The 25,010-nt window shown below is 40.8% G+C and overlaps 2 protein-coding genes across 2 annotated transcripts in view; one reads left to right on the top strand and one right to left on the bottom strand.

The window, feature by feature from the left end:
• The window catches only part of st14 (ST14 transmembrane serine protease matriptase), a 22,701-nt gene extending 4,636 nt beyond the window's left edge, over positions 1 to 18,065 (bottom strand). Inside the window, exons 1-14 of the mRNA XM_088307204.1 lie at positions 17,856 to 18,065; positions 11,309 to 11,456; positions 10,594 to 10,751; positions 9,722 to 9,792; positions 7,918 to 8,090; positions 6,441 to 6,476; positions 5,243 to 5,471; positions 3,489 to 3,628; positions 3,300 to 3,403; positions 2,909 to 3,018; positions 2,245 to 2,375; positions 1,757 to 1,861; positions 365 to 472; positions 163 to 276 (exon numbers count right to left, since the gene is read on the bottom strand). Of these exons, the coding sequence (XP_088163330.1) occupies positions 163 to 276; positions 365 to 472; positions 1,757 to 1,861; positions 2,245 to 2,375; positions 2,909 to 3,018; positions 3,300 to 3,403; positions 3,489 to 3,628; positions 5,243 to 5,471; positions 6,441 to 6,476; positions 7,918 to 8,090; positions 9,722 to 9,792; positions 10,594 to 10,751; positions 11,309 to 11,456; positions 17,856 to 17,876 (1,648 nt within the window). The 5' untranslated portion in view covers positions 17,877 to 18,065. The remainder of the gene's footprint in view (positions 1 to 162; positions 277 to 364; positions 473 to 1,756; positions 1,862 to 2,244; positions 2,376 to 2,908; positions 3,019 to 3,299; positions 3,404 to 3,488; positions 3,629 to 5,242; positions 5,472 to 6,440; positions 6,477 to 7,917; positions 8,091 to 9,721; positions 9,793 to 10,593; positions 10,752 to 11,308; positions 11,457 to 17,855) is intronic.
• Positions 18,066 to 18,938: 873 nt separating this feature from the next.
• The window catches only part of aplp1 (amyloid beta precursor like protein 1), a 35,308-nt gene continuing 29,236 nt past the window's right edge, over positions 18,939 to 25,010 (top strand). The window contains exon 1 of the mRNA XM_088306081.1: positions 18,939 to 19,193. Within this exon, the coding sequence (XP_088162207.1) occupies positions 19,128 to 19,193 (66 nt within the window). The 5' untranslated portion in view covers positions 18,939 to 19,127. The remainder of the gene's footprint in view (positions 19,194 to 25,010) is intronic.

Below are 25,010 nucleotides of genomic sequence, written 5' to 3'. Positions count from 1 at the left end.
CAGAAGGAAGATTTTAAGGCAGCTGCTTTGAAAAGCCTAAACCGCCACTCCAATGTGGATGAAGGCACTTAATGGCTCGTGTAACATGCTTATAAAATCACTCTGCTGTGGATTGGCGAATGCATGACCGAGCTGCAAAAGAATATAAGCGTCAGCGCTTACAGGTTTTACACGAGGCCTCGTCACTGCCATCCTCGCAGTCCGTCAGGGTATCGCACACAACATCCTGTGGCAAACATGTTCCATCCCCACAGCGCCACTCGTTCTCCTCGCAACCTGCATGTAAATGGCCAAGACAGAAATCCAATGGAGGAGGCAGATACCAAAATCACCAAAAAACAAAACATGGCTTTTGTTGACTTACTACAACTTTCCTCGTCGCTGCCATCTCCGCAGTCATTAACTCGATCGCAAACCCACAGTTTAGGTTTGCACAAACCGTTGCCGCAACTAAACTGGTCCTTGTCACACTCTGGGGGGAAACACAGAGTCACATTTTGAGCACACGAGGAAGGAAAACTGAAGTCAGCGCTTCAGGCAGAAATGGCCCAAAATATAAATTCTGACACAGCTTTTCACATCAACAACACAATTAGTAGAAAGTTAGCTTTTCAAGTCTCAACTCAACTTTATTCAGAGAGCTCTTTAAAACAACAAAGAGCTGTACATGGAGTAAAGTCAAGTCCTGTTGGTGGTTGGCACACATTAGGGAAGCCGGGAAACGGATCTGTAAACGCTTTGAGGAAACTGAAGAGTTAGAGACTAAACTGGTATTTCATGTCTGCTAAAATTTGTAACATCAGTTTATGTTTTTTATTTTCTCTTAGATTGTGAGGTCCAATTTATTAAATTTTTCTATTTTCAAAGGCATGTTGGACCATTCTACAGGCCTCCAGGGATTTGTTTTTTTTTTTTTGCAGAGGAATTTTTTCCCTTTCCTTTCGTATCTTATCAAAGCCAGAAAACCCAGAAGCAATTGGAGGAGAGGTTGTTCGAATTATAAAAATGACGTTTTCAGCAGAGTTTAAGTAAAGGTAGTTTAAAGGTTCAGTGATTTGACTTTGCAGTGCCCCTAAGAGCTCTATTTTCTATTTTCGACAGGCGCACGTGCACTCCGGGTAAAAAGTGGTGCATCTTCATTTTCTTGCAGGGCCAAGTGTAGTTTACAGAGTTTGGGAATTTTTCAGAATGTATTACACAGCCACGGCACACCTGACAATTTGGTGAAGGAAAGTAGAATAGACAGACCATATGAAAAAAAAAAAAGCAGGTCTAAGTTGTGGCGCAGCTGCTCTTAAAGGATTTTGGTAGATTTGATTGAAGCACAGTAAGAGTGATTCTGTGGATGTCCTCGAATTTCATTCATAAATAGGACAACAGCGTGCATCAATGACTCTGAATTATTGCAGAAATCAACAAATTATCTTCATTTGTAAAATATTTTTAAAAGCATTTGGACGCAGCGCACTCCGCACAGGGACATCACATCATTTTGGAAGAGTTTGATATAAAAGAATTAAGATACAAGACAGAACATCCAAAATCAACAAAAAAATATAGTTTTTCAGTGGAAGAAGTTACGGCTAAACTGCTGCGGGATAACTCCATTAGTTCGTTTACTTCCACATTTACAAATCCGAATTCGCATGCACTGCGCCATTACTGAGCACAATTATAAAAATCTATTTCCCGATCTCCGTCAATCTCAGATAACCTTTAAGAAAATTCAAGAGTTTGTTTGGTGAGGAAAACATACTGCACTTCATCTCGTCGCTCATGTCACCGCAGTCATTCCAGCCATCACACTTCAGTTCTCTGGCGAGGCAAATACCAGACGCGCAGGCAAACATGTTGGGGCAAGCTGGAGGACAACAAAAGGACAAGTGAAAAGAATAAGAGTGACACTGTATGTTTACAACGATCACGTTGCCATCTCTCATCCTTATTGATCAGTTCAATTATGTATCCATTGTGAAGACGGCATCGAGAGCGGCGGGCTTTCAAGCGCAGCGCTCCAGAGTGTCACTGGCAAAAAATAAATAAAACTGGACCCAATAAACAACCGCTCTGACCATTAGTACTGTTGGAGGTTCAATGAAGCACTGTCTAACCCTCTGTCAATTCCCAGCTCAATTTGACAGTCAGGTAGCCTCCTTCCTACCACCCGATAATGGAAGGATTTTGTCTGGTCTGTCTGCAAAGTACCGTGCAAATCTTCTCACTCTCAAGAGATTTTTAACTCACGGTTTCCAGGATCGTAGGCACTGTATTCAGCACTGAAGCCTTTGTCGGTGTACGACTCGTCAGAGTGGAAGGTCACCTCCAAAGTATTACCGGTGCTGGTCAGAGCTAAAGAGGACAGCTCGCCACAATACCTGGTGCAAAAGAAAAACAAAAGATAATGTATTTGGAGACCACGGTTTGAGAGTAAATTAGTCAAAGACGCCCATTTTCTATTTTGTTACACTCAGAGGACAGTTCATTAGGTACTGCACAACCAACAGATTTAAGATGTGTAGACAACTCTTCGGTCAGATGTCCATTTAGCATTTATTTTGTAGTACGAGGTGGTGCAAAACTACACAGCATCATATGAAGAGCTGATTATATTATTTAGAGACGCAGGAGGTAAATTGTTTATTTACACAATACTGATACCTGTGGGACTGGAGAGGAACAGTATTGCGCAACACTAACACCAAGATTTTTCAAATGAGCAAGACAGGCATAGATGATTAATACTGTCCAACAATGGCAGAGCTCATTGATACGCTTAGTACAGCGTTTGTTAATTCAGCATTTTGGAGTCAACCCTGCCTGCATTATAAATACAAGCTCGTGCAGTGTACCTAATGTTGTGTCCAGTGAGTGTATATTTACATACACAACAGTGGGTTCAAAATCTTACTTTCTGCCCATAACTTGCACGTAATCTTTGTGACACACGCGGATGTCCACCCCCGGCTCTTTCATTCGGAACAAGGTGAACTTCACACGCACCTTTTTCCCGGCGGGGACCTAGATCACATGAGTGTTTGCATCATTACTAGCTTATTTACCACGTGTGCCAACATATTCACATGGACATGTAGCTGTAACGCTTGTAAGTGGATGCACAAGAGCTACAGCTCAGCTCCATCTGCAGCAGCCTGACAGATGAAGACAGAGGAGATAGTGAACAGCTTGGCTTCTATAATGCTGCCTCAGCGTTCCTCTTATGGCAGGCTGATGGAGGGGGAGGAAACAGCAGGGGGCGTTTCACATAAGGGAGGCAGCAGAGGGGGGGCATTTTTGCCAACCTTAATGGTCCACTTGCAGTCCACAGCAGGAGGATAGAAACTAGGGTAGAGAGGGGAAGTGAAGACTCCTGAGCTTGCGGTGAGGACGCTGCCACAGGTCCTTACTGAAAACAATGCATCACACGTTTAATCTCACATCAGCAGGGACATAAAGCTGCTGCTGGTGGCACAATTTGGGTGCTTAGTTACCTTCAGATTTCGGGATGGCTTTGTACAATGCATGAAAGCCCGGCCGCTGGACTTCACTGTCAGTAATCAGGTTGATGAGCATGATGTTGCCAGATGACACCACCTCTAGAGGGTTGGAGGGGGGTCTGTGACCACACTTCCTTCGAGACGTAATAAGGACAAGACACAATAACACATGTATTCCTTGCCTGTATTTTTCTTACACTAGGAAATAAAAGTCAGAACATTATATACCTTGGCTATAAAAAGTCGACACACCCCTGTGCAAATGCCTTCTTTTTCAGATATAAAAAGATTAGACCACCATAGAAAAAAAAAATGGGGGTTAATCAGAGGTACTTCAAGCAGTGCATGTGTGTGCTGACTCCCATTTAACATGAATTTGAATGTGATTGGTAAATTCTGAACGCAGCCACCTCCTCAGTTATACGGAGGTGTGCACACTTGTGCAATCACGTCAGTCGTTTCTGTTTAATTCCTCTCTTGAAAACATATTGGGAAATGAAATGTTTTGAAATGGTCTTTTTTTTGTATCACAAAAGCCTGGCATTTGAAGGGTTTTGTCAATTTTTTCTGTAACCAATGTACTTATGTTGTGTGATGCAAAATCATGTCGTCTGAAGAGAGACATTTTGCAATTTTTTTGCACAAAGGTTTTGTGACACGCTTTTAGCCTTCATACGGGGAAAAGGTGTGCTCGGAGAAATTGAGGGGCTCACATTAAGCTTTGAGTCATTTCACTCTAAACATCAATGTCACAAACAAGATTGAAATGATTTAATTTGAAAATAAATCAATAAATAAGCAAGGCGAGCTGGAGAAAGATAAATAAGGAGAGATGAGATTGCTTTGGAGGAGATTCAAAGTCAAACGGGAGGGGTGGAGGGGGGTTTGTTATCAAAAGTTTTGACAGAGGCGTGTGCGTTTGTGTGTGAGCGAACGAGAGCAACCGTACACACGTACCCCAGTCAAATAACATCTTTAAAGACTGTTATGTTACGGCTCTCATAAAACTCTCTGTCACCTTGGATAAAACTGATCGCTCAATACTGTTTTGAAAACGTTATGCACCATGTTTGTTCTGCAGTGGATTCAGAATGCGGGATTGCCGACAGTTTCAACGAGTGTTGCATTCAAAGGCCTATATTTTTTGGGAGTATCGAATCCATCCCCCCCTACAGACAAAGTGCAATTACACACAGCAGTGTGGCAGGATTAAGGTTGGCACCCTTCATAGATTTAAAAATGAAGGTCTTTTTGGGCCAACTCAATCTCACTGAGGTCGAAAAAGTTAACAATAAATGCAGCGCTAAAGGCTTCAGGGCCAAATAGAGGGTGCGGGGGGGGGGGTGCAAATGTTGTACTCACAAATCCAGTGAAAGGAAAGAAGTGGAACGTATTTTCCACCCACATCAAAACAACTTTCATCCCTAAATCCCTGTGCAACAATTCAGTCAAATACAAAGTGATTCCTCGTGGTTGTCCCTTGGGAATGCTACAGGACTACATTTCCTCTCTGTCTGATCTTCAAGGATAAATAAATTAGACTAACATTGGTTGAGCCCTATTAAACAAATCCTGCTCCGAGAGGTTTAAGTCCAAACGAGAGTGTGATCTGTCTGATGCTAGAGTAAAACGAGGTAGTTTAATGTTATGTCCATGCAGGGAAACTTAATCCGTCAAACGTTTACGTTTACGTGACCTTGCATCACATCATACGCGTTTTATTGGTGCAAAGTTACTCTGTCACTTACTCCGTGATCGCCTGAGAATCATCAGGACTCAAGGAATCATAAATGGAGACAAAGTCATCGGAGCAGTCGTCCTCCACATGGAAGAAAGGGAATGTGACGGAGATCACGTTTGTGGCTGAGGCACGGATTTGCCACTGGCAGCGGGACTTCGGGGGGTAGCTGCTGGGGTACCCCGGGGATGAAAACTCGGACGCCGTTTCGTCAGCCTCCAGACGGAAGAAACATTCACCTGGGGATCACATTTTGATTAGATGACATTCCAACTTGAGGCCCATTACACCTGCACAATCTAACACAAGCACATATAAAACAATTCTGCCTTCATAAAAACAAAAAGGAACAGAAAGCCATTTTGTAATTATGATCTTGCAACTTAAGTGGTTTTGCTTTTGCAAGAAAACTTGACCTCCTTTTAGCCATTAAGATCCTGTATGCCCTAAACACAACAATGCTACAGCCTAAGGAAATTACCATCTACGGTGCATACATCTGAATATTTAACTGGAATTTCTTTCATATTATTATAGATTTTTTTTTTTGGGACAACAGTATTAGAAGATCATTAATAAGGAAAATGCGCAATCCTTACTATAATCGCAACATAGCCATCAAGAAAGCAGAAAGTTACAAATGAATAAAATGGAAAAAAAAAATAGCTAAAAAGGATTGATAAAAAGACAAACTGGCCGATTTCAATTAGAACCTCCCCGGCAAAGGAAATATTATATTTTGATAGCCACTATTAATTCGTCTAGTTCTAGGTTTATTACTGCTGACAAGCCAGAGCATTTTTATTGCGGTTAAAGGTAGACTTTATAAAACAGCTTTTGGGATTTACTGATTTTGCAGATTAATTCCAATTCATTTCTCCCTTATTTATTCATTTGTAATCATTTTTGTGTCTTCCGTAGTTCAAAGCGCATTTTTACTGATGCCCAACTTTCTTTGAAAGTAAACTGACAAATAGTCAAAGAACGATGATTCTCCGTATGATTGAGGCAGTGCAGTCACGCATAAATTATAAATTCAAGCATTGTCCATGGTGACTTACTGGACGGATTTTGACTCTGGTTTGGGGAAGGGAAAAAAAAAAAAAAGAACAGTGCAGAAGGGGAAGGAAAAAAAAAAACAGTGTAGATCATACTGAGAGAGAGAAACGACAGCCATGAGTGACTGAAATTGGACAGAGAGTACTCACGAGCTCGGGGGTTCCTGGCCATGCGGGGGTCAGTGACTGGAGGCAGACGGAAGAAAAGGGAAAGTGTTAGAACCATGAAGAAAGGCCAGAATATGCCACTGACGCTGGGAGGCAACTAGATTTTGATGTAGAGGTCTAAAATATTTACGTTTGCACATTTTCTGTTCCATTTCCCCGCCTTTAGGGAGACCGGCGATGCTGTGTATAGCTCTTTCTGATGCATCTCACCTTGCCTTAGAGCAGCAAGCCATGCATCTCTTGTTAAGGAGCGACAGTTGGGACATCAAATCACACCCACAGAAATCATTTCCAAGAGAGCCAAATCCCTCAGAGTCACAAGGTCAGCTCTTGGCTAGTGGCCAAGTTGTGGACAAATGCATCGGGAATACCAGGAAGACAGAATGAAGAATAATGCGCCTCTCCAAACGGGCCTCAGCTAATAGCATTAGAGGACCCAAACTGTATGAATGCACAATTTCAGGTGACGTACAAGCAGAGAGCTCTGCTCGATGCCTTATCATCTTATCAGCAGAACTCTTAAGTGAGCTCTTCGAATGTAGAGCATACTGCACAGAATAGCAAAACTGATATGAGATGACATCGAGCTTATTCAGCTCTGCATTCTCAGTCTTTCGTATCTGCTGACTGTTGGGTGCAAATACAGCGGCCATATAAACGGGCTGACGCCGTTGTCACAGAGCAGTGCTTCCTGTCTACCGAAGCTGCGACAATGACCACAGATGCAAGTTTTCATTTTTTTTTGTAGTGGCTCTACTTTTGTTCGTTTCATTACACACAGCCCTAGAAAACACCACATGGCTAAACAAAGCCAGCAACTCAAGAAGCAAACAAGCAAGATCATTTCATTAGATTACTGCAGTGATTAATATGCTTCAGCTGGGAACACGTTATTTAACCTTAACTGAGTCAGTGAGGTGAGCTTTGAAAAAAAAACTATTCACAAGGCATATTAGATGCTGGTGGAAAATACTTTCTTTGAAAAGGCTCATATTAATCCATGTCACTTTGTGGCCACCCCGTCACCTTTTTTTTAATATATATTATTTACCTACTTAAAAAAAATGTACATTTGATCAGAATGCAAACTCTGTAAAAGTAAAGCGCATTCAATTCTTAATGTCAATGCCAATCAAAATCATTGTCACATGACAGCAAGCAAACATGGCTGAGAAGTCATTGTTCATCACACCATCCACATCACAGCATGTGATTTCTGATCGTTCAAAGAAGGCTGGATCTTTTATACGTGCAATGAGCATGAAGTATATTAAGTCGTGATGTATTGCGATGTTCCATATTCAAAATAGCATTTTTGTCTATAGATCTGGTGGGGAAGTGCATGATCCTGCGTGGCCCACCCGGAAGCACTGATGAAAAATTGTGACCCCCCCCCCTCCATTCTTTAAGTTGCCCATGCCTGGTGTAAAGTGTAAAATCAAAAACAAGTCATACTTACGTGTGGCCGTGATTTCACTGATCTTGATCTGACTGCCGCTCCTTGTGCTTTGCTGCTGCTTTATTCCATTCTCCAAAGTCTCTGACACCAGCTCCTCAGAGATCTCAGGAACAACCTCGAGGTCCTCAACTGGGACATCAAACTGGGACCAATAGTAAGCAATTACACCCTCGCTGCAGAAAACAGGAAAAAAGTGGAGCCAGTTAGTACCAACTTGAAAGATTTGGGAGGAAGCACTTATGTGTCGGGAATTAAATCACCAGTACTGAGACAAAACGGATAAATTAATCAAACTCGATCCGATGCTGCCATCTTGCAGTGACTATGGAATGTGAAGACCCACTGTTTTGCAACTCTACTAAAAAGGAGAAAAACAGAAGTTCCACAGAACTAATATTACTTCTATCGTAGAAGCTGGCATGCACATAACACAAAGAATTTCACTTTGGTTTGTTTGTTTGTGAGGCCTCATAACCCACTAGGGTTGGAAATCAAAGCCATCATTGAAAGGGAAAAAAAAGTACAATAGCATCCTAGAGGCTGTCATGAACTTAGAGTGACTGAGTAGAAGGGAAAGGGGAGGGGGGCGCACATCCAGAATATGCCGTTCTACGTGAATCATTAAATGACAACACATGAAACCTTTGTGATGCACCACAGCTGCATAAAGCATGCATGAGAATGTTGACTCTGTTGCCTGCAAATTCTAGTAAATAAGCACAGTATAAGAAAACATGCATTCAGATTGATAAAATATTTTCAAATGTTTCATAGCTACAAGAAATCTGCAATTCTTTTAGATACTGCACATTAATGCTGAGAGATTCTGAAAAGTGGAAAAACAATTCATTGAGGATTGTATGCATTCAATCATTTTTTATGCCATTGGTGCTGTTCAGGATTGTGGGGAACTGAAATACAGAATGGACTGGTCACCAATCAATGACCGGGGACATAAAGAGCAGGTGTGGGAAAACTACGGCCCGAGGGCCACATGCGGCCCATTAAACGTTTTAATCCAGCCTGCCGAACTTGAAAAAAATTAAATGAATAAATCTTGTTAATTTTTTATTTTCTAAATATTGTGGTTTTTCAAAGACATATATATTGTTGTAATGCTTTTGTTCACTTTCATTTAAATTAAATGGGGGGTTTTTTTCTCCGATGAGGTGAAGTTACCAAAAAAACTTCATCCATCTGCTCCTGGTCCGGCCCCTCTGTCAAATTTTAGAGCCCATTGTGGCCCGCCAATCAAAAAGTTTGCCCACCCCTGAAATAGAGACATAACAAGAGCCAGGTTGGGTGAATAGTTGCTCTCGTGTGACTTTCTTCTCAGCCAGGAACTGCCAGATGCTCAAGGCATTGTGAGTGGGAAATTGGTCCTTGAAGCACCACGGCACACTTGCTTCTCTTCTCACGCACTGAACGAAGCAAACGTGATAGCACCACTTTGTCGACATGCTGGTTGATCGTGTGGGCCACACTGAGCGGAAAAACTTCTATAGATTGTAGAGTGGGTTTGAAAAATATATTTTGTAACACGAGTCTTGGAACAATTGGCACATAAGATCTGGCATCTCATAAGCAAAGGGTAAACTAATAATGTAGAAAAAGTCCACTATTTCAGGAAAAACAAACATGTCATTAACTCTCTAATTCTGATCCCAACATGCCTTTATTTTGTTTGATTGAGTGATTGAAATCATTTTCAACACTCTGACGTCAGTTTGAATGTTTGTTTACTTAACATTAGGCAGTAATAACTAGCATCCCCATGCCAATTATGCCCCAAAACAAATAGTACCTGAATGCTGTGACAACAGACTTTGTGTAGTATGTAGCAAGGAGTGGATCCTTCTTCAAGTTTTCCTCCAGCTGTGTAGAGAAAATTTACTTTTTAGGAACAGATGATGTCGACGATTTGTGAGCGCTTCCCTGAAGACATCAATTCCATTTGACTAGATGAAGTATGTTCAATTATTTGGAATGAAAATGCATAACGGTGGAATGCTCACAAAAACAGCCTTGCCGCCAGGTCCTACCAGTCTCTTAAATATTAAACGAATGTCAACGCCACCGTTACCATCAAATAAACTGAGGACGGTAAAATAAGTACAGGATGACAATGAAGTCAACCAACAACTCTACATCCATATAATCTAACAGATTATAACCAACATTTACTGGATGTGCACAAGTGTACACTTTATAATTCTCTGAAAATATCAGAACGAAGCTCAAAACTTGATTGGGTATCGCAAGTGTCTATCAACCGTAAAAGACCACTTGAGACACAGAGCGGACGCCCGCACAATTTTATTTGACGGGCTCGGGCGAATAGTGCGTGCTACTTGTATGGTGAAATCTGCCTGGCAACACAAGCTAGCTGAATTCTGATTGGATAAAACCTCTCACCTAAAAATACAGCACTAGGTTATAATATGACATCAATGTGAAGAAGATGATTATGATTTCTTGAGGGCCTTGACCGCCCACCACTGCCATACTGTAGTTAAGTCAGACTATGTCCATTGAGTATCATTCCTCAATCGTAAATTGAAGACCAAAGTACGCTTGCTGTCACTATTCCTGAAAAATTGTTCATTCAACAACAGAGCAAATTGTGTATGCAAGTGTGTCAAAATTGCGCATGCCATCTTTCAGCTTCAAACTCACAATTTCCTGCACTTTAACTGCCAGTGCTTCAAACTCGGGGCTGCTGGTGTCTTCCAGCTTCTCTTTGTATTGGATGTCGGGCGTCGCCAGGTGGCCGCTGAACATCAACACCGAAGGTTTTAGCTGCTTACTTATGGTTGCGTCTTCAGCATCCTTAACTTGAAAGTTAGAAGGCAAAGGAGAGTTTTTGAACAGCAACTCATTTCAGATTTGTTGCCTAAGATGGCAGAAGGCTTTTAAAACAATGAAAAAAAACTGTGGATTGATCTAGATTTGAGAGGACCGATGAACTGCCTCCTCTGTCAAGGGGCGGCTAATCAAGACTTCAGAGGACCTTTTTGTCAGAACTCGCTTGTGGAAATGACAGGGAAACTCTTGTTTCTGACTGACGTTTTTTTTTCTTCGCATTATTTAAAAGGAGAAAGTTGGTGCTGTCATTTGAGCTAAAGCAAATGGGAAATCATAAACATCCAAACAAGTCAACGTTGCAGTCTCCTGTCAAAGAGCTTTCACAACAAGCATAAACACCAATTCTGATGTTAGCTTTGTCTGACGTTGGCGGAGTAAACACTTCAAACATCTTATTAAATCTTACAAAGAATAACTTTGATTTATGCAAAAAGGAATGTCCTCATGATGTTCATGAAAGCGTAGCAGGGTACTTCAAGTTTCTATAAGACGGAATGTAATGAGGGAAGCTTTCAAAGGCACTCACATACAAAAAGCCAAATTAGGAACGCAGCAACAGCGGCAAGGACGAGGACAGCCACTAGAACACCGATCACAGCGCCGAGCTTCCGCTTGGATGCGGCTTTCTCCTTGCTGGTTAAGAAGTCGATCCGCTCGTGGCGGTCACTGTGGCCCTGAGGGAGGGAAATGAAATATGAGCATGTTGCATAAAACAAATCAGACTTTAATTAAACCATTACATCAAATGTATGCAGGTAAGTTTTTTGTCTTGACATTGTTTCCATCAGGGTAAGGATTAATCACTCACTCTAGTTTCTCTTAATCACACCAACTTTTTATTTGAATATTCTTTCCATGCAAATAAATTAGGGCTGGGCGATAAACCGAAAATTTACCGTTACCGAAATTTATTACAATGACCAAAATCATTTTGCCCATGTCGGTAAATTCGGTGTTTTAAAAAAAAGAAAAGCCTTTTCTGTCAGCGGCAACGTTCATGCCCCTTTAGGACCGCAACAGCGCCTCTAGTCACGTGACTCCACCCGTCTGATCGAGAAAGAAAACAGACGTCGCGGCCGTAGCTAGCGACTCAACTCCAGAAGCTTTTTCACCACCCACAACACAACCATGCTGTGCTGAAAGTTCAAAGTGAGAAGCAAGGTTCGACAAGTGACAACAGCCCATTAACGGAGGCGACACCATACGAGAGAACGTCTAAGAGGTGGACGCGATAACCTAGCACATAGCTAAAGATAAAGCTCCTCTAGTTACAGTGGCACGCACAGGATTTAAACGCTTCATGAAAACCGTATTTCCCGATATGGACTACATCGGGCCGGGTGCTTAGACATGTCAAGCAATTTGCATCTACATCCGACTTGTGGTCGGGTCGCAACATGGATCCCTGATTGAGCCTGACTGTGCATTACATAGACGACAAGTGGCGACTGCGCACCAGAGTACTCGAGACGGCACATTTTCCCCGATGATGCACACTTGTTTATTTGGCTTGCATTGACATTTTATTTCATTTAGCTTTTTTTTTTATTTGGCATTATTTACATCATGACAGCATCTTGGCGCAATCTATTTGCAGAAAAAGATTTTGCAAGAGGTACCCTTTTTCTTTGTGACATTGCTCAAGTCATGCAAAGCAAGCTATTTGGAATGTTTATACAAATGATTTTTGTACTTTTATTTTTCATTGAAAGTAACTTGTACCAGTTGGTCAATAAAAAAACAGTCAATATGCATTTCCTGCATTTATTTTGAATTTAGTCCACAGGGGGGAGGGTGGGGTATAGTTGTACTTTATCAAAGGTTCCCTCTTGCCATCGTCAGAGTCAGTCTCGTTGGCGAGCGGTTCGTCAAAAATGATGCCGGATTTTGGAAAAGCTCGGTAAGCTAGTTAATGCAGAAAGCGTGAGATTTATTCTCACGCAAAGAAGACGGCTGTGAATATGAGTGTGTCCTGTGATTGGCTACCCCAACAAATTGTCTCAAGAAGAAACTAAGTGGTAGAAAATAGACAGATGGATGCAAATTAGCTCAATTCATTGTGCGAAGACAGCAGGCTTTCCCATTTACACTTATTTTAAGCTTGATTGTTTTATTATCAGCAATGGTTACTTTTTACGTGTGGCAATAAAAAAGGTTTTAAAAACTGAGACGTGCTAACTTGCGCCCATTTCATTAAAATTAGGGGTTGTGACTGTTTGGGTTTTTTTTTTCATTTTACTGTTAACAAAACTTATTTCACTGTCAAGGCTGTTAAAATGTTATTACAATTACAATACAATACAACTTTTGTAACAAGGCGGTTTCTATACGGTGTGATATAAATTAGCAGAAAATTAGAAAATGCCTGCACAGTTAAAGGTTTTACGATGGTGACAATTAGACCATGGAACAAAATTCCAATTATACCAATTGTTTCCTTTGGGAAAAATAACAATCAATCACACACTGGACCGTGTTCAATTTGTAATTGGGAAAGCATTAACAACTGGCTACTGCTCTTGAAAACTGTTTGGACAAGATAACTTAGAAAAGAGGATTAACCTCGGACAATTTAGTGCAGAGCCATGTTGTACACAATGTGTGGTTGAAAATTGCTAAAGTGCTGAGTGAAGTTGCAAGAGAAGCATGCAGTAACAAGCAACATACAGAAGTTTGCAAGACTGGTCAAACCTGTTTAGGATTGCGGCAAAAAAAAAAAAAAAAATCCCACATTCATATGTATGTAGACACCGAATGTCAAATTTTGTGTGTCCGTGTGCATGCGCGTGTGTGTGTGTGTGTGTGTGTTGAAACTAGATGCATGCCCGATGTGGTGCTCACTCATGCAGGTGGTGTAATCAACACACAATGAATTCAGCGCCTGAAGGAGATGAGCGAAGAAGCCCGAGCGCCATTAGGGATGGAGAACCGCATTGGTATTAAATCAATTTGTCAGACGGGCTGCCCCCTTACGATGGGGGCTCAATTACATGAGTCTCGATGATAACTCACTGCAATTAAGGCCCATTCTTACTCAGCGCTGGCTTCCACACACGGCGTCTAAGTGGAATCTCAAACGGCAATCATGGGCCAGAATGAGAGAAATCTTTAGAGATGGGGTCAGCGAGTGCTCCAGGGTCTCTCCCTCTATCAGTCCTCCCTTCCATCAATTAATCACGGCTTAATAAAACCATTAAGCAAACTCCATCATGGCCCATTCTTCACTCTGAGAATGAGATATTATCCCCCCTTTTAAGCATTCTTCTTTTGGTGAAGCCAGAAAATACGGCAGAATCCATCCATTTTCTTTACAGAGTAAGCTACTTGTCCCTTTTCCCCAGCAACTCTCTCAACTAGTGCTGGAACTAAACGTACGCACATGTAAAAGAAAATAATAATCAGGAGAATGCAGACCCCCACTTCGGCTGAACGGCTGTATCGTGAAGGCAGCTGTAGCTTGAATCCATCCATCAATTTTCTGGACTGCTTATGCTCATTAGCGTCGAGCTGGAGCCTAAGCAAGTTGACTTTTCGGTAAGAGGCAAGAAGCGGGGTCAACCTTGACCTGGTCGTCATTTAATCGCAGCACCCATATGGACATGGCAGCTGTCGATCGGAAACTTTCTATTTCATACATCTCCACAAATCGATATTAATGGTCAGGCCCCACGTGGTCTGTTATTTTTACCAATTCAATCCAACCTAGTGTTGAAAAAAGCTTGACAGCAAATCTATTGACGCTCTTGGAAACTTCATTCAACTGTCTGAGAAGTGTCATGAAACTCCACATTTTCTTGACTCTGCAGGAGCCTTGAGGCATCATGTCAACTCAATATTGAAAGTCTGTTAGTGTTAGTTTGTTTTGATTTTCTTCTTTTGGCCAAAAACTAATGAACATAGCCCTCTTTTTTAAAAACAAAAAAAGCTTTTAAAAGAACAAAAACTGATGAAAAAATACATTTTACATTTATAAAACAAACTAAAACTGGGATAACAACTTTTTTTTATTTTATTTTATTTTTTTTATTGCTGAAACATGGTTTTGAAATATTCGCAGATCGCCGATAGCTAATGATTTTGGATTGCCATATACCAGAAAAAGTGCTATGGTGTGCAGTGTTCTTCACTTAAGTCTTGCTTGAGTCGCAGTAAATCAGTGAGCAACTAGCTATGAACAGCCTTTTTTAAGGTCGTTTAATAAGTGACTACAGTGAAAATAGCAGAACAGCGACACAGTAAGTGCCCGTGGCACACATGCAGGTAAACATGCACACACACTCGCACAAACAGTTGTGTCAGCCAGGGCGAGGCGCACATGAGGTCAAAAGTACACTATTATTATTACTGAATTATTACATTTAGTAGTTATAATATCAGCTACAGTATGTATTTGGATTTGATTGCACTGTTTTGCACCCCGGATTAAACGGAAGAGTCCTAAATTGGTTCAGGTCCTACTTAGAGGGAAGGAGCTACTGACCGTTGAAAGAAAGTAAACATGGTGAAGCTACATTTAGTTGTAATGCTACACGTAAATGGAATACGCTGCAAATAGAGGTGAAGTCAGCGCTGGTTAGAAATGCTTTTCAATTTTTCATTTTCAAAAATGTTTTTTGTCTTTTAGTTTTAAAACAGAAGCGTCAATACCGAGTTTTTCAAGAAAACAAGCCAATCGAAAATAGCTTTCAACATAGCTTTGTTGGTATGAAAAAACTCATTTGAAACTGTGTTTGAAAATGTACCTTACTGTACATGTTTTCAGAGGCTATTTTTCAACAAAACAGACTTTGTAGTTCTTAACTACTTTTAAATTGGTCATTACTTGGCAACAATAGGAAGATACGGTTCCCTGTGGGACAACAGTTGGGAACCGCTGGGCGAAACAGTTACCCTCCATACAATATGTAATCCAAATTTTTCATGTGCTTCGATATTTACTCCCATTAATGTTCGTGCATTTAGTTAGAAAGAACAATATGAGTAAATACAAGCCGCAAAAAACAAGTATTGAGTATGTTTCAAACATCAATATGCCTTCCAAAAATACATATAAGGTCCACATGTATTATTTGAGAGCTGCATCAAATATTGGTGTAATTTTGGCATAGTAATGTTGAGTTTTTGATTGATGCTACTAGAGAGTGGGGAAAAAAATTATAAGGAGTACTTAACACTATTCTTTATGATGGAGCTAAGCACCATGACAATTAGGGCTGCAACTAACAATTATTTTAATAACCGATTAATCGGTTGGATAGTCGATGAAGCAATTTAATAAAAAAGAAAAAAAATATTTTTTTAATTTCCATCCCTTCAACAGAATAGCCGGAGGTCTTCACATTATTAAACAGGCTTTTTACCCCCCAAACAACGGTGAATAAAGCAATAGTTACAGAGCGTAGGGGAAACTTTCTCAGACTTTTGTTGTCACGAGGCAAATTTACATATGACTTCAAACCATGGTCACACTGTAGAAATTGCTGTATTGATTGCACTTGATCACTTTGCTCAAATTAAATGCAACTTAGATGCTTATTTTGGCTCTCAATTGCTTCTTCACACAGCCACGCGTATTGCTTCCATGTTTTTGCCTGCTCTCAGTAGAATTAACTCAGTTAGGGATGATTAAAGGTAAGGCTGAAAACCCACTTCCATCCTTGCTTAGTCCATCCCTTTTTAATCGTCTCGTCCTCCACCCCAAAAATGGGCGTCCATCTGGGTCGGATGGACAGACAGTTTAGTCTCTGTCGATTAGTTGTCGGATTATTGCTGCACCGCTCCTGTTTATTTAATACCACTCTTTACATATAAAAGATTGTATGTAAGCTGTTTTGTCTTTTGCAAAGGTATCACTCAGCTTCATCCATTATCGAAGATGATTCTCCTCACGAGAATTGCGGGGGTGCTGGAGCCTATCCCAGCTGTCTTTGGGCAGTAGGCAGGGTACACCCTGAACTGGTTGCCAGCCAATCGCAGGGCAGACAAAGACAAACAACCACCGGCGCGTACACTCATACATTTACAGCCAATTTACAGTATTCACTTCACCTACCATTCATGTTTTTAGAATGGGAGAGGAAACTAGAGTACACAGAGAAAAGTGAGAACATGCTTGGTGGTCCACTTATGTCATACACTGTACTACAAGAGCAGTTCCACTACAGAGAGAAAACGTTCAGAAAATAACAGACAAAATGAGGAATACATTAAAAACATTTAACTGTTTGGAAAGGACTAATGCAAAACTACTGTCCATTTCCCAAATGCACATAAAGATCTGGTGAATGTGAGCACCACTATTTAACCATTACTGAGATTTGGAGAGAAAAATTCACCTTTGGCCAGCTGTCAACTCTGCTGGTTAAGGAAGTATATTAATACTCTGCTTGACATACCAAACAAAAGTAAACAATAATCCATCATGATCTTGGCGGCGTGCATATTTCTTAAGTAAAGTTGTACTCAAATGTGTTACATCAAGTAAAAACAAATGCCCAGATTAAATAAAATGAGCCTTTAAAACAACATTGCTTTGAGAAAATGTTTTTAAAAGTCGGTAAAAATGAGTCAAAACAGAATAATAGAATAACTATCGGGGAATGACGTAGAGTGACTTGCTAACAGGCAAACGTGAAAGCAATGACGAAATAAAATGACTTAATTGACGAACAGTGTAAATTCAAATACATAAATAAAACAGTAGATAGTTTCGGGACAAAATAAATAAATAAAAGTGCATAGTTTCGGGACCACGAGTGTGGCTCATTGAGACTCTGCAATGAGGCATGCGACTAAATCAGATTAAGCGACTTTTTTCCTGCTTTTGCAAGATTTAAGTCTGTATTTATCATTCATTTTGGTAAAGTTCTTTCCCGTTTGGGTGACACCAATGCTTGACCAGGCCAAATACATCAAAAGAACAACACAAGTCATATTAACTCAATGATTGAGTTGCGGCGTCTACGTGTTGGCGTGCTTCACATTTTGGGGCGAGATTGGTTTAATTTAGAGACATCACGTGCATGAATTCTTTATAATAAATAAAAAAAAACAGCTTCAGTGTAGTGACTCACGTCGTATCTGGCGGCATACATCCTCAAAGACGCTCCGCACCAGCAGGATACGAATCCCCTTGATCCTATGTAACCCAATTTGGTTATAAAACAAGATACAAAGTCAAATAGCAACGTGCGTGGTGTCAAAAAGCACTAAACAAATTAAGTTATGTGCCAGGTAAATGAGATACAACTACAACTTCCTGTGTCGACACGAGCTGGAAACACTTAAAAAAATTCTTCCTCACACACCTAATTCATACGACACGCCCACAAATACCTGCGACCACTCACGGTCATAGACATAGCTACGTAGCCGGTTAGCCTGTTGATGCCATACGTTCGCTGATTCACCATATTGGATGTGGCATATCTGCCCGTCAACTAGTTCTGGTAGCTAAGAGGTGTCCAATCTATATCCCGGGGACCATTAGCGGCCTGCCATCTATTTCTAAGAGACCCACCGCATATACTAAAAATGACATTTGATATGGCCTGCAAGTTATTTAAAAACGGTTGAGCTAGGCATAGTGAGAATGATGAAAAAAATGGCCTGTATTACGAATAAATTTGTTTATATCCTGCAGTGCTTTTCTAAAACGGAAAGACACAAAATCAATTATTTACAACCATAACAATAAATCACTTTCAAAACACTGGTGAAAAAAAATAATTCCGTTTTAGAAGCACACGCAATAGTTTCTAACACTTTCTGCTCCGTGGCATAGTCCGATATACATATATATCCCCCCACGCTCATTATAACATTAAAAAGACATTTTCGATTTATTGCACATAGTACAATAAATAAAAATGAGCAACAAACTTTCAGCATCTTATGTCTTGAAATAATTGGCTAATGTAAAATAAAATTACAATATATTTATTTTGAAATTTAGAACTGTATGTTAAAATAAACAAAATGACATACTTTGAATTGAACTTGTTTGTCGTAAATGACAATGACGTGGAGACACCACAGTAGTTGCAGTTGAACGTTTTCCCACGATGCAATGCCATCGCATCACCACCAGATGCCGCCCTTTACCAACTAGAATGTCTCTCCCTATGTTCGAGCGCGTGATAAAAAGCCGCAGAAAGAGGGCTTGGTTTTGTGAGTGCTGGATCATCCACATCCCAGCCACACTGCGACTGGAGAGGCGGTTAGCAGGACGCAGAGACACAGGAGGTGTCTCAAGAGCATCACTTCGGCTGAGCTTATGTTGGACTCGTTTGTTTTACTGTAGCTACTCGGTCGACTGAAAAAAACAACAAAGGGGGGACAACAAAATGGGACATTCCGCAAATGCAATTTTGCTGGCCGCGCTGTCCTTGTACGCGTGTGGAAACGTCGAGGTAAGACTATGGCGAAAATATGTCTGTCCCTCTCTCTATTTTTTTAAACTACGCACATGATTGCAGTGTTAACATTGGTTTACTCCTCCCGAACGCACTTTACTGTTATATTGCTGACACTCGTACGGAGATTTAATTAGTAAATATATCCCGCAGCTACCAGAGTGATGACACAACATATCCACACACAATTGTGACAGTGCAAAATCCATAGTGTAGATGCTATGATCAGATATTCAAAACAGATTATGATTGATCATAAAGAAGAGAGGTTGTTTTGTGACAGTATTGGCTGGCTGCGTCAAGCAAAAGGGGGCCTGCATCCGGTATGGAAGATGGTGGGAGGATGGAGATCAAACAGCTTCTCCTTGTCTTTCCATCTGCTCCTGTCAGAAGGAAGACACACGCTTTTCATTTGGAGAGGATGGCTGCACCTCCTTGGCCCTGGAAATGTTCATGCATATTCAATGCCTGTCCTGACACTGAAAAGGCATTTAAAGGCCGTAGTACATGAGATATTACCAGGTTTCCCCCGCATAGCATCAAAATACATTTTGATTAATGCACGTTATGCTGTGTAGAGTTAAAATAAGAGAGCCCTGGGTCAACCTATGCGAATCCATCTTCATCACTATGCATCGAGGAGAAAGATGAAGTCGAGAACTGCAGATCAATGGCCTACCTCGACCTCTCTCCCATCCCCAGCAGTATGCAACCTTTATTACCTCCCCCAAGGATTTCATATGAATGGTCTAGGGTTTTGTGAATGTTAGCTTGGGCGCAGGAACCTCGTTATAATTGTTTATGCTAGTATTCTTTGAGTTGCATTTTGGTGTAACCCACTCATTGACGGTGTTACAAATGCAACAAGAATGTTGGGAAGACCGTTTAGTAGGACTAACGTTATACCTACAATAATAAACATCATGTTAAATATATACTGAGCAGACAGTGCCAATCAAAAGGCAATCATACGCATTGATCTTTTTAACGCAGCTCTTATATTAGATTTCTTTAGATTCAAGAGGTCATCATAATGTGGCTGGGGGTACGCCAATTTGTTCAGTTATGAAATTTTAGAAGCCAGTATACTCATTGATTATTTTTACTTAAACTGATAAAGAATCAGCAATTAAAATTTATCATTATAACGTATGATAGTGGATGAAATTCCATTCATTTTCTACACATCTTTTCCTGTTCAAAGTTGCAGGGCGCCTGAGCCTACCCCAGCTGCTTGCCCGTCAATCACACGGGACGTGTACAAACAGACAACCATCCTTTCACAGTCTCGCATCACCGAGTGGGAAATAAACTTGGATGAAATCGTCTTAAATATTAAATATTGTTCACTTTGAATGGGGGGGAAATAATGTTCAAGGAACTGTAATGTCAAATAATGCAATTCCTTACATGCTCTAACATTAGAAAATCCAAAGCATTTTTTCAGAAATGTACATAATTATATTATCAGTTTGTAATTAATTGTGGTGATGTTAGTTCTTATTGTCTATTTGGGTTCTGTCTTGTTTTTAATTAGATTTAGTTGCCATATCTCCTCTGTACAAGAAGTCCTCTTTGCTTTTTGGTTGGAGTGTGTGTGCTCGTGTCGAGGGGGTGACGGTGATTATGTTTGAGTCACCATTTCCCCCGCTTGAGATGATCTTCATGTCAGATGTTCTTTCTCATTTCAAAAAATGAAGAGTGAATGAAGCCAGCCGCCTCCTTCCCGCCTCTTGGAAAGGATTTGTTCAATGTTTATTTATTAGCCATCTTCCGCAGTGAGCCTGTAACAGTCGGGTGATGTGCCTCCTTTCATTCTTAAATAATTTCACATGTGTAAGAGCCTTAGTGGGATTACTGTGACGCATACACAAACCTGCCCATAAAGGTTTATATACTGAAGATTACACTGTGAGAGGGCTGGCTAGCTGGATTACCCCGCGTATTAGTCGTAATAGAAGTGTCAGCTTGCCTTGATTTACTCAGCGTGCGTCTGAGATGTGTGAATGGGGCAAATTTGCTACGATCCCCTTTTTGTGACGCGGCATTTAAATTTATTACGGCACTACAATCTGAAAAATAGCTCACAAGCAGAGTCCATCAACGAAGTTCGTCATTGTCTTGATGCAGACGCACCGCGGCTCTCGTCATATCAATAATATTCAGTTATGGCTTCACTTAGCTGTCACAGCGGCCTTTCACACAGTGAGTGGTGTTCATCCTGACATGGAAGGTCATCCCTGAGATGATGACAAATATTATCACCTTCACGGGCTGCTTGTGAACTTGTGAAAGAACAATCTTGCTCAACATTAATGGAGAAGGGATGGAGCTGTCAATGTCGATATGACGGCCTCTCTACAGGGTCAATGAAGCGCATTCATGAGCACGACGGATTTACTGGTTTGTCCTTTTTTTAAAGTGATTCTCAAAGTGCGGTGCGAGTACGACCAGTAGTACTTGAGCTTTACTCTAATAGTACTTGGAAGAATAACTGCTCAAGTAGGGTTCAGTTGTAGTGAACCTTTCATAAATTTAGGGCCAGTTTTAATGTGAAACTGCATCATGTCCGAGTCTCTTGCGGTAACATTATTTTCATGAGCACTTAGACCTACTACACTACTGTATTTGATGTCGGTCATTATGGTACCGTATTTCTTTAGGTGGTATTTGGTGTACGAATTTGAACAACAATTTCTAGAATGTAATGAAAGCAGTCACAAATCAATGTAGCTCGAATAGAGATTTGTACGGTATCTTTTCAGTGTTATGCAAAGCACATACGGTTGTTCGACTGCAGCTCCATATCCTGGATTTCGCAGGTCACTGCCCCCACTTGGGCCTAATGAAAGCTAACTGTCACATTATAAAGATTGTATCCACACCTTTATTTGGAGACATAGCAAGAGCTTCTTGTTTGCTGTGCCATCATTTGATGGAAATTGGTTGGGTGGTTTGTGTTTAAGTTCAGTCCAGCCCAGGGTATATTCTGCCTCTCATACCAAGTCAGCTGGGATGGGTTCCAATTTCCCTGACCTAATTGAGGACAAGCTGCGTAGAAAATGGATGGATGTGTGGGTAGTTTAATTATTGTCTAATCGTGCTGACAAATAAACGTACGCTTGCCTTTGTGCTTTCAACTCAATTCAAGTAGTCACATGCATTGTTATATGTGAAAACGCTTAAAAGTCTGCAATGTGAGAGTAACGCTAATAAAGTAAAATGACAAGTACGGCAATAGAAAATAAGATTGGTTTGGAAAAGAGGATTGATGCTTGAAATATGATGATTTGAGCGCAGGTAATGACAGTCGTACATTATTGAGAGGATATAGATGTTGAATTTGAAAAGCTTTTAGTGTGTAACAGCTCTCCCACTTGTCTAAGATAATCAGATGATTATTACTCTGAAATAGTTTTTCATATTTTTTGTATTTTTACTTGTATTTCTGAAGGAGGAAATGATGGTTAGCATGTCTGCTTCACAGCTCACAGGTTTGGGATTTGCATGTTCTCCTTTGCATGAGTTTTTTCGGGGTTTTGTCCGCCTACATTCCAAAAACATGCATGTTACGTTCTCAGGAGGAGAGAACCTTTTTATGGATGTGAATGGGAGTCTGAATGGTTTTTTTTTTGTATGTGCCCAAATGCCTGGCAACCAATCCAGTGTGTACTCCGCTTCATGTCCAAAGTCAAACTGGATTGACACCAGCTCCCCCTCAACCCAACTCAATCGTCAATGAATCTTCCTCTAGGTCCGATGTTCAGGTGTACCAATACCTCAGTGATATGCTTGGTTGTTGATTATCCAGCGAGCGATAGCGATAGGACAGATGGAGGCAATTCAAATCATCCTCGAGCCTAAGCTGGAACAGAAGCGTGATGTACCAAAAGAGAAGAGCAATCAGGAGCACATTTTTTACAGTGGCGTGAGATGAAATAAAAAAAGAGTGAGTCACAAAGTCACTGTGCAGTCACCAAACAGCCCCCGCCGCCTCCATCCTCATCAGCACGAGCAGAAAATGTCGGGCTTTTACTCGGGAATACATACAGACTCAAGCACCTCCCACGTCATCTGCCTTTCAATGCAATAACATGAGAGGATTTAGAGAGAGAAAAGAAAAAGAAGAGCACAAGCAGATTTTTCTCTTACTCTATCTCTCACACACACACACACACACACGGTCTTACCCCCTTCACTTAATTAATTTTGGAGCCAGGAGATAATCAGGTTCCACTAATGGATTCCTGTGAGCTTGGTACGCTCTACTATATCCGAATGCCAGTGGGCATCATACGCGCCATGTTATTGTATCACATGCATGTCTTACCTCCTGTTCTCTGTATTTGGCTTCCCCTGAAGCTTTTTTTTTTTTTGAAGACAGACGCACAAATGTAGAGGCTTGGCTATAACCTGCAGGGTCATAGTTAACACGCAGCAGCACTGAAACACAGGAAATGAATTATTGTTGATCTGGAGCACATTAGCTCTGTTGCTATCTCCTTGCATTGGCTGTGTTTAAAGATTTTATTGTTTCCTGCGATTGGCTGGTAACCAACCCAGTACCGAGCCTCTTGGGTCGGGGTTATTGGGTTATTGGTGGTTCTCCCTAAAAGTAGGCCTTTAAGGTTGTGGGCCATGTATTTTGAAATGAGCTTCCATGAGCTTGCAAATGATGCAAATGGTTCCTACTGTATATATGTTTTACTTTTTTTTTTTTTTTTCATTTTGATCAGTTTGATTTGAGGCGCATTATTTATCCATTTTCTCGATCACTTACCCTGTGCAGGGTCATGAGGAACAGCAACCGGCTGAAGATGATCATTCGGGAACGCGCTCACGCTGCCACTGAGGAATACACATCAACAAACACTTATCTAAAGTATTAAAATAGTTTATGTTTTAAAACTAACAGGACCAATGTTTTAAACATCCACTAAACAGGCATTTACATTTTAGTACAAATTGTATTACGATGCCCGCAACTCAAAAAGAAATGCTGGGAAACAACTTGAAGTAAGCAGTACAGACATCTCTGACATTCAAATAAATGCGAACAGGTTAAAAGCACATTGGTAAAAAAAAAAAAAAAAAAAAAAGGTATTACAAAAGTTTAAAACTTCTTTTTATTTACCTTCGACTAAAATCTCGGCAGAAGCTACATGATTGACACATTTTTTTTACTGCATAAACGCTACGGTTACATTGTCCCAAATTTCCTGCTATTTCGGGCGAACATTCATTTGTTAGACACGTTGCAAGTTCTGTCCTTGCAACGTTTGAACCAGCATCCACAAGATCATTAGTTGTCCATCCTGTCAATTCTTAAAAACAATCTTCATATTTTGGTTTGAACGGCTAATTTGGTCACATGATCACAACAGCTCATACGCAGTCTGCAAGAGGGAATAATGGCGTCTGACAGCAAACATACGGTGTTGAATCTTTATTCAAGGGCAATTACCTGTGGTTCCGCATCAGACCTTCATGGTCAAAACGTGAATCGCGGTTTGCCATAAGAAGATGGCCACACGATATGAACGCTTCTCTGACAGCGTCAATCAAAACTGAGCATTGTTGACTTTGTTAAAACTGAATATTTGATACACCTCCGTGTATTTTCGAAGATTTCGATGTTTGTCTGTGCGAGATACCACCCATCATAATCTCATCCAGCTCCGGAGTCTTGCTGGGCAAAGATATGAGTGGTGCACAAGGTCTTCACACCCTCCATAGCTTCCTCGGGTTTCCGCCCGAACAGTTCAATTCAAGGGCAAAGCAAAGTTTGGTCCGGCAGCAGCCAGCTGGAGGTTT

This window comes from Idiotropiscis lumnitzeri, chromosome 10 (genome assembly GCF_059441095.1).
Source record: "Idiotropiscis lumnitzeri isolate Australia: NSW breed Sydney's pygmy pipehorse chromosome 10, RoL_Ilum_1.0, whole genome shotgun sequence".
Taxonomy (NCBI): Eukaryota; Metazoa; Chordata; class Actinopteri; order Syngnathiformes; family Syngnathidae; genus Idiotropiscis; species Idiotropiscis lumnitzeri.
The sequence above is the reverse complement of the archived record's forward strand: the minus strand, read 5'-3'. Positions and strand labels throughout refer to the sequence as shown.